This window comes from Nicotiana tabacum, chromosome 3, assembly GCF_000715075.1.
Source record: "Nicotiana tabacum cultivar K326 chromosome 3, ASM71507v2, whole genome shotgun sequence".
In the NCBI taxonomy this organism is placed as follows: Eukaryota; Viridiplantae; Streptophyta; class Magnoliopsida; order Solanales; family Solanaceae; genus Nicotiana; species Nicotiana tabacum.
This window is the reverse complement of record NC_134082.1, coordinates 144,772,388-144,782,154: the sequence shown is the minus strand read 5'-3', so window position 1 is coordinate 144,782,154 and position 9,767 is coordinate 144,772,388. Positions and strand designations below refer to the sequence as shown.

At 42.4% G+C, this 9,767-nt stretch overlaps 1 protein-coding gene and 1 non-coding gene across 2 annotated transcripts; one reads left to right on the top strand and one right to left on the bottom strand.

The window, feature by feature from the left end:
* Positions 1-5,245: 5,245 nt before the first annotated feature.
* On the bottom strand, positions 5,246-6,037 carry LOC142177499 (uncharacterized). The gene is made up of 2 exons (XM_075246437.1): positions 5,527-6,037; positions 5,246-5,355 (listed from the first exon to the last, which is right to left on the bottom strand). The coding sequence occupies exons 1-2, from the start codon at positions 6,035-6,037 to the stop codon at positions 5,246-5,248; spliced, it is 621 nt and encodes a 206-aa protein (XP_075102538.1).
* Positions 6,038-6,996: 959 nt separating this feature from the next.
* On the top strand, positions 6,997-7,103 carry LOC142179660 (small nucleolar RNA R71). The gene has a single exon (XR_012708205.1). It is a non-coding gene; the product is annotated as a small nucleolar RNA R71 (small nucleolar RNA).
* The last annotated feature ends 2,664 nt before the right edge of the window (positions 7,104-9,767 follow it).

Sequence of the window (9,767 nt, the reverse complement as noted above, 5' to 3'; positions counted from 1 at the left end):
AACATTCTATCCAGAATTTTCGTGTTTACTGTTCACGGATACTGTTCACAGATACTATTCATTAATACTATATACAGATATTGTTCTCGCATGTGCGGTCACTGTTCACACGTGCGAAAAATGCAGAAGCTGCCCAGAAAATTTCAGCAGGTAAATTCAAGTCTGAATTGATCCGTTAACCTTTTGAAATCCACCCGAGGCCGAGGCCCTCGGGACCTCAACAAAATACACCAACAAGTCCTAAAATATCATACGAACTTAGTCGAAACCTCAAATCACATCAAATAATGCTAAAACCATGAATCACACCCCAATTCAAGCCTAATGAAACTAAGACCGTCCAACTTCTATATTCGATGAAAAAAACCTATCAAATCAAGCCCGATTGACTTCAAATTTTGCACACAAGTCATAAATGACATAACGAAGCTATGAAAACTTTCAGAACTGGATTTCGACCCAGATATCAAAAAGTCAACCCTCGGTCAAACTTTCCAAAAATCTTCTATTTTCCAACTTTTGCCAACATGCGCCAAATTATCCTACAGACTTCCAAATTCAAATCCAAACATGCGGCTAAGTCCAAAATCACCATACGAAGCTATTGGAATCAAGCTCAATCCTCTGAAATAAATCACCAGGCCTCTAATGCTCGTACTTAACTTGTTGACAATTCAAACACCGAGCTACATGTGCAACAGTATCCTTCTTCATTCTCCACCACCAATCATGTTGCCGCAAATCCTGATACATCTTCGCGGCGCTCGGATAAATAGAGTATCGGGAGCTATGGGCCTCCTCTAAAATCAACTCTCGGATCCCATCCACATTAGGCACACAAACTCGACCCTGCAATCTCAAAACTCCATCATCATCTAAGGTAAACTGCTTGGCACCTTCGCGCTGCACTGTGTCTCTAAGGACACACAAATGGGGATCATTATACTGCCGATCATGGATACGCTCCAATAAAGAAGAACGAGCGACCGTGCAGGCCAATACACGACTAGGCTCAGAAATATCCAACCTCACAAACTGATTGGCCAAAGCCTGAACGTCCAAAGCAAGCGGTCTCTCACCCACCGGAATATAAGCAAGAGTGCCCATACTGACTGACTTCCTACTCAACGCATCGTCCACCACATTGGCCTTTCCCGGATGATACAAGATAGTAATATCATAATTTTTCAACAACTCTAACCGCCTTCTCTGCCTCAAATTCAAATCTTTTTTGCTTGAACAAATACTGAAGACTCTTGTGATCCATGAACACCTCGCATGCCATGCCATATAGATAATGCCTCCAAATCTTCAATGCGTGAACAATGGTTGCCAACTCCAAATCATGAACCGGATAGTTCTTCTCATGAATCTTCAGCTACCGCGAAGCATAAGCATGACCTTTCCATCCTGCATCAACACTGCACCAAGCCCAACACGAGATGCATCATAATAAACTGTATAAGGCCCTGAACCTGTCGGTAAAACCAACACCGGTGTCGTAGTCAGAGCTGTCTTGAGCTTCTGAAAGCTCGATTCACACTCGTCCGACCATCTGAACTGGGCACCCTTCTGGGTTAACCTGGTCATTGGGGCTGCGATAGATGAGAACCCCTCCACGAACCGACGATAGTAGCCTGCCAATCCCAAGAAACTCCGAATCTCTGTAGCTGATGCTGGTCTAGGCCAGTTCTTGACTGCCTCAATCTTCTTCGGATCAACCTGAATACCCTTTAAGGATACAACATGACCTAGAAATGCAGCTGAACTCAACCAGAACTCACACTTCGAGAACTTAGCATATAACTGACTATCCCTCAAGGTCTAAAGAACCACTCTAAGATGTTGCTCGTGCTCCTCCCGGCTGCGGGAATATATCAAAATATCATCAATGAAGACTATCACGAATGAGTCTAAATAAGACCTGAACACTCGGTTCATCAAATCCATAAAAGCTGTTGGGGCATTGGTCAACCCAAATGACATGACCAGGAACTCATAATGCCTGTACCGAGTGCGGAAAGCTGTCTTAGGGACATCAGATGCCCTAATCCTCAACTGATGGTAGCCAGATCTCAAATCAATCTTTGAAAACACCTTGGCACCCTGAAGCTGATAAAAAAAAATCATCGATCATCAGCAATGGATACTTATTCTTGATTGTAACCTTGTTCAACTGCCAGTAATCAATACACATTCTCATCAATCCATCATTCTTCTTAACAAACAACATCGGCGTACCCCAAGGCAAAATACTGGGTCTAATGAAACCCTTCTCAAGAAAGTCTTGCAACTATTCCTTCAACTCTTTAAACTCTGGAAGGGCCATACGATACAGCAGGAACGAAATGGGCTGAGTGCCCGAAGCTAAATCAATGCAAAAGTTAATATCCCTGTCGGGTGGCATACCCGGCAGGTCGGAAGGGAAACATCAGGAAACTCTCGAACAACGGGCACAAAATCAATAGAAGAGACCTCAGCACTAGAATCACGAACATATGCCAAATCGAACAAACACCCCTTCTCGACCATACGTCGAGCCTTCATATACGAGATAACACTGCGGGTAAAATCACCAGGAGTTCCTCTCCACTCTAAATGGGGAAAATCCCGTAAGGCTAAGGTCTCAATATTGGCATAACCGTCCAAGATAGCGTGGTAAGGTGACAACCAGTCCATCCTCAAATCCATACAAGTCTCAAGACCCCCAATCACCACAATACAAGAACGATGGACTCGATCTACCATAATAGAATTACCCACCGGTGTAGACATATGAATAGAAATACTCAATGAATTACTAAGCATGACCAGATATGGTGCAAAATAAGATGACGCATACGAGTAGGTAGACCCTGGATCAAATAACACTGAAGCATCTCTATCACAAACCAGAATAGTACCTGTAATGACTATATCTGAAGCCTTAGCCTCGGGCATGGCTGGAAGGGCGTAACATCGGGGCTAGGCCCCACCACCCTGAACTACCGTGAGAAATTGGGAGCGCTGACTGAAAGGGCCTAGGAGGGTGGTCTCTACCATACGAATCTCGGTCTCCGGATGAGGTACCACTGAATCGTCCTAAATGACGGGGCTTTTTGTCTGACCCATGATCGCCTCCCTGTGATAGAACCATCTCAACTCTACAGGCCACATTGGCCGCCTCTTGAAAAGTAATCTCACTCCTAGCCTTTCTAGCCATCTGAAAACAAACTGCCTGAATAAGACCGTCAATAAACCTCCTCACCCTCTCTCTCTCTATCTCTCGGTGGGGAGTATGATGAGAGTATGGCAAGCTAAGTCGATGAACCTGGTCTCATACTAGGTAACAATCATGGAACCCTGCTGGAGGCGCTCAAACTACCTCCGATAGGCCTCTATCTGAGTAACGGGGAGAAACTTCTCCAGGAATAACACTGTAAGCAGCTCCCAAGTCAAGGCTGGCTATCCGGCTGGTCTCTCTAAGCAATAATCCCTCCACCAAGTCTTGGAGGATCCAAACAAGTGAAATGTAGCAAAATCGACCACATTTTCTTAACAATGCCCATGTTCCTGAGAACCTCGTGGCAGTTGTCTAGATCAGGTTGGTTGAGTCACAAATGTGTTAATTGAAAAAATATGTTCATCAGGAAATTCTTTTTTTATCTCATTAAACTCGAGGGGAGGGCTTTCTAATCTAGACAAATGGTCAGCTACTTGGTTCTCTGTCCTTTTTTGTCCTTTATCTCAAGGTCAAATTCTTGCAGAAGTAAAATCCATCTTAATAATCTTGGTCGAGCATCTTTCTTAGCTAAGAGGTATTTTAAAGCTGCATGATCAGTAAAAACAGTGACTTTGGTTCCTATCGAATAGGAGCGAAACTTATCAAAAGCAAACACTACTGCTAGTAACTCTTTTTCTGTTGTGGCATAATTCACTTGAGTCTCACTCACTGTCCTACTAGCATAGTAAATAGGACGAAAAATCGTATCCCTTCTTTGGCCTAAAACAGTTCCAACTGCTGTATCACTAGCATCACACATGACCTTAAAAGGTTGGTTCCAATCAGGGGACACAACTACAAGTGCAATTGATAACTTTTCCTTAAGGGTTTCAAATGCTTTCACACAGTTACCTGAAAAATCAAACTTAGTGTCTTTCATCAAGAGGTTAGTCAGCGGTTTTGAAATCTTTGAGAAGTCTTTTATGAATCATCTGTAAAAACCTGCATGACCTAGAAAGCTTCTAATTCCTTTCACAGTTGTGGGAGGGGGTAATCCTGCTATAAGATTAATTTTTGCCTTATCAACTTCTATCTCTTTAGCAGTGATTTTATGTCCTAAAACAATTTCTTCAGTGACCATAAAATGACATTTTTCCCAATTAAGAACTAAATTTGTTTCTTCACATCTTTTAAGAACTAAGGTCAAATGGTTAAGACAATCCTTATATGTTTTGCCAAAGAGTGTAAAATCATCCATAAAAATGTCAAGAAATTTATCAGTCATGTCAGCAAAAATTGCTGACATGCAATGCTGAAATGTAGCAGGGGCATTGTACAAACCAAATGGCATTCTCTTATAGGCATATGTTCCATGAGGGCATGTGAAGGTTGTCTTATCTTGATCTTCTAGTGCAATTGGTATCTGATTATATATTGAATAGCCATAAAGAAAACAGTAAAAACCATATCCGACAATTTTTTCCAACATTTGATCAATAAATAGCAAAGGAAAATGATCTTTTCTAGTGACATCATTGAGACGTCTGTAATCAATACAGACTCTCGATCCTGTAACAGTCCTGGTAGGTATGAGCTCATTATTTTCATTTTTTATAACTGTCATTCCTCCTTTCTTTGGTACTACCTGAATGGGACTTACCCACGGGCTGTCAGAAATGAGGTATATAATACCTGCTACCAACAGCTTTATGATCTCTTTTTTCACTACTTCCTGCATTGCTGGATTCAATCTTCTTTGCGGCTGGACTATTGGCTTGTAGCTATACTCCATGAGAATTCTGTGTGTACAAATAGTCGGACTAATTCCTTTAATATCTTCTATAGTCCACCCAAGGCTCCTTTGTGTGATTTCAATACTTTAATCAAACTATTTTCTTGTTCTGCAGTAAGAGAAGATGAAATAATTACTGGAAATAATTCTTGCTCAAGATAAACATATTTCAAATGAGAAGGGAGAGTTTTGAGTTCAATTTTTGATTGAACTTGTTCGGATTTCATCTCTTCTTCTTCTGAATCTTTGTCCTATATTTCAGCTTCTCTTCTGATGGTGGGATTATCGTCTTGTGTGGTGCCTGATTTGATCAAGCATCTTTTCATTAAATCTGGAATTAATTGATCATCTTTGAATTCATCTGTAAGATAACTAATCATGTCAATTGAAAAACATGAAGATGATATTTCATCTCCTGAATATCTTAGTATCTTTTGCATATCAAATATGACTCTTTCTTCATCAACTCTTAAAATTAATTGTCCTTGATGAACATATATAATTGCTCTTCCTGTAGCAAGAAATGGTCTACCTAAAATTATTGGTTCATTAGGACATTCTTTCATTTCAAGTACTATAAAATCTACAGGGAAAACAAACTTATCTACTCTTACGAGTACATTTTCAATTATTCCCTTAGGTTTCTTAGTACTTTGATCTGCAAACTGAAGAGAAACACTTGTGTCTTTTATTTCACCAAGATCTAACTTTTTAAAGATAGAAAATGACATTAAATTTATTGAAGCTCCAGAATCACAAAGTGCTTTTTCAAAATATACTCCTCCCAAAGTGCATGGAATTATAAAACTGCATGTATCACCAAGTTTTTGTGGTAGCTTATTTTGAAGTATAGCACTGCATTTTTCCGTAAGCATTACCACAGAAACTTCTTCTAATTTTCTTTTACTTGACAAAATTTCCTTTAAAAATTTGGCATATGAAGGCATTTGTAACAAAGCATTAGTAAAAGGAATATTGATGTGAATTTGTTTTAAAATCTCCAAAAATTTTGCAAATTGGTTGTCAAACTTTTCTCTTTTCATTTTTTGTGGAAAGGGAATAGTCACAGGGAGAGGAGTCAATTTTTCAATATTTTTTTCTTCTTTTTGTCTTGACTTCATTCTTTTCAGATGGTTCAGAGGGTTTTTTCTATATTCATACCATTGTTTACCTATTGTTCTGACTGGTCTGCATAGGGTTCATCAAGCTCATTACCTAACTGTAAGGTGATGGCCTTAAGGTGTTTTTTTTTGGGTTTTTCTCTGTATTGCTTGGTAAGGGTGCTTGAATCTTTTCTAAAACAAGAGCTGCCAATTGGCTCAACTATATTTCCAAATTTTTGAGGGTTGAATTTTGGCTCTCCATCTTTTCATCAGTGACCTTAATATACTTATACAGAAGATCATCAAGACTTGAATGAGCTTGTTGAGGTCTTTGCTGATAGGGCCTTGCTTGTTGATAAGGTCTAAAGTTTGATTGGCCATGGTTTGGATTCTGGTATCCGGGTGGACCCTGTAGTTGTTGCTTCTGGAAACTTTGAGAGTTCTCTACACCATTTGGATTGCTCCATTGAAATCCTAGATGTTTCTGTGCCATTAGACTTCCAAAAGGATACTGCTTGTAACCGATGACATTGACATGTTCATCATTGTGATTGGTTGCTTGACATTCATGGTTCTGATGATTTCCTCCACACATGTCACAAGAATTAGATTGGCTTGGTTGTTGTGTATTCACCTGAAAAGTTTCAAACTTTTGTGCTAAAGAAACAATTTGCTGTGTTAGTGTATTTAAAGCATCAACCTGATTTACTATAGCGGCCTTCTTGATAATTATACGCTCAGATGGCCATTGGATGGCATTCTCAGAAATTTCATTCAACAATTGCAATGCTTCCTCTGTTGTTTTTCCCATTACTGAACCTCCTGCAGCTGCATCTATCACATTTCTAGAAAAATGTTTTAGCTCGTGATAAAAAATATACAATTGCATATGTTCAGGAATATCATGGTGTGGACATTTTCTTAACAATACTTTTAACCTTTCTCAAGCTTGACAAACTGACTGTGTGTCAGTTTGCAAGAAATTAGATATGTCTTGTCTTAAATTTGTGATTTTAGCAGGGAAAAAATATTTGTTTAAAAATTTATGAGTCATTTTGATCCCATGTGGTAATGGAACCTTGTCGCAAACTTCGCAACCAAGTCTTGGCATCTCCTTTTAAAGAGAAAGGAAATAGCCTTAACTTGATAGCTTCAGGAGGTACTCCATTATACTTAGCTGTTTCAACAAGTTCCAAAAGTCAATTAAATGACTGTGTGGATCTTCACTTGCGTCTTCAGTGAAGATGCTAGACTGTTGAATTGTTTGAATCAGGCCAGTCCTGATTTGTTGGCTGCCACTGGAGGTTTTCTAACACTAGATTCACAGTTGAAACAGTCAGGTCTAGCATAATCCCTTAGGATTCTGTTTGCTGGCCTTGGCGCCACTTCATCAAATTGATCCTCTATTTGGACTGGTAGTAGTAGTAGTAGTAGTGGTAGTGGTAGTAGTGGTAGTAGTAGTAGTAGTAGTAGTAGTGGTAGTAGTAGTGGTGGTGGTGGTGGTGGTGGTGGTGGTGGTGGTGGTGGTGGTGGTGGTGGTGGTGGTGGTGGTGGTGGTGGTGGTGGTGGTGGTGGTGGTGGTGGTGGTGGTGGTGGTGGTGGTGGTGGTGGTGGTGGTGGTGGTGGTGGTGGTGGTGGTGGTGGTGGTGGTGGTGGTGGTGGTGGTGGTGGTGGTGGTGGTGGTGGTGGTGGTGGTGGTGGTGGTGGTGGTGGTGGTGGTGGTGGTGGTGGTGGTGGTGGTGGTGGTGGTAGCAGTAGCAGTAGCAGTAGCAGTAGCAGTAGCAGTAGCAGTAGCAGTAGCAGTAGCAGTAGCAGTAGCAGTAGCAGTAGCAGTAGCAGTAGCAGTAGCAGTAGCAGTAGCAGTAGCAGTAGCAGTAGCAGTAGCAGTAGCAGTAGCAGTAGCAGTAGCAGTAGCAGTAGCAGTAGCAGTAGCAGTAGCAGTAGCAGTAGCAGTAGCAGTAGCAGTAGCAGTAGCAGTAGCAGTAGCAGTAGCAGTAGCAGTAGCAGTAGCAGTAGCAGTAGCAGTAGCAGTAGCAGTAGCAGTAGCAGTAGCAGTAGCAGTAGCAGTAGCAGTAGCAGTAGCAGTAGCAGTAGCAGTAGCAGTAGCAGTAGCAGTAGCAGTAGCAGTAGCAGTAGCAGTAGCAGTAGCAGTAGCAGTAGCAGTAGCAGTAGCAGTAGCAGTAGCAGTAGCAGTAGCAGTAGCAGTAGCAGTAGCAGTAGCAGTAGCAGTAGCAGTAGCAGTAGCAGTAGCAGTAGCAGTAGCAGTAGCAGTAGCAGTAGCAGTAGCAGTAGCAGTAGCAGTAGCAGTAGCAGTAGCAGTAGCAGTAGCAGTAGCAGTAGCAGTAGCAGTAGCAGTAGCAGTAGCAGTAGCAGTAGCAGTAGCAGTAGCAGTAGCAGTAGCAGTAGCAGTAGCAGTAGCAGTAGCAGTAGCAGTAGCAGTAGCAGTAGCAGTAGCAGTAGCAGTAGCAGTAGCAGTAGCAGTAGCAGTAGCAGTAGCAGTAGCAGTAGCAGTAGCAGTAGCAGTAGCAGTAGCAGTAGCAGTAGCAGTAGCAGTAGCAGTAGCAGTAGCAGTAGCAGTAGCAGTAGCAGTAGCAGTAGCAGTAGCAGTAGCAGTAGCAGTAGCAGTAGCAGTAGCAGTAGCAGTAGCAGTAGCAGTAGCAGTAGCAGTAGCAGTAGCAGTAGCAGTAGCAGTAGCAGTAGCAGTAGCAGTAGCAGTAGCAGTAGCAGTAGCAGTAGCAGTAGCAGTAGCAGTAGCAGTAGCAGTAGCAGTAGCAGTAGCAGTAGCAGTAGCAGTAGCAGTAGCAGTAGCAGTAGCAGTAGCAGTAGCAGTAGCAGTAGCAGTAGCAGTAGCAGTAGCAGTAGCAGTAGCAGTAGCAGTAGCAGTAGCAGTAGCAGTAGCAGTAGCAGTAGCAGTAGCAGTAGCAGTAGCAGTAGCAGTAGCAGTAGCAGTAGCAGTAGCAGTAGCAGTAGCAGTAGCAGTAGCAGTAGCAGTAGCAGTAGCAGTAGCAGTAGCAGTAGCAGTAGCAGTAGCAGTAGCAGTAGCAGTAGCAGTAGCAGTAGCAGTAGCAGTAGCAGTAGCAGTAGCAGTAGCAGTAGCAGTAGCAGTAGCAGTAGCAGTAGCAGTAGCAGTAGCAGTAGCAGTAGCAGTAGCAGTAGCAGTAGCAGTAGCAGTAGCAGTAGCAGTAGCAGTAGCAGTAGCAGTAGCAGTAGCAGTAGCAGTAGCAGTAGCAGTAGCAGTAGCAGTAGCAGTAGCAGTAGCAGTAGCAGTAGCAGTAGCAGTAGCAGTAGCAGTAGCAGTAGCAGTAGCAGTAGCAGTAGCAGTAGCAGTAGCAGTAGCAGTAGCAGTAGCAGTAGCAGTAGCAGTAGCAGTAGCAGTAGCAGTAGCAGTAGCAGTAGCAGTAGCAGTAGCAGTAGCAGTAGCAGTAGCAGTAGCAGTAGCAGTAGCAGTAGCAGTAGCAGTAGCAGTAGCAGTAGCAGTAGCAGTAGCAGTAGCAGTAGCAGTAGCAGTAGCAGTAGCAGTAGCAGTAGCAGTAGCAGTAGCAGTAGCAGTAGCAGTAGCAGTAGCAGTAGCAGTAGCAGTAGCAGTAGCAGTAGCAGTAGCAGTAGCAGTAGCAGTAGCAGTAGCAGTAGCAGTAGCAGTAGCAGTAGCAGTAGCAGTAGCAGTAGCAGT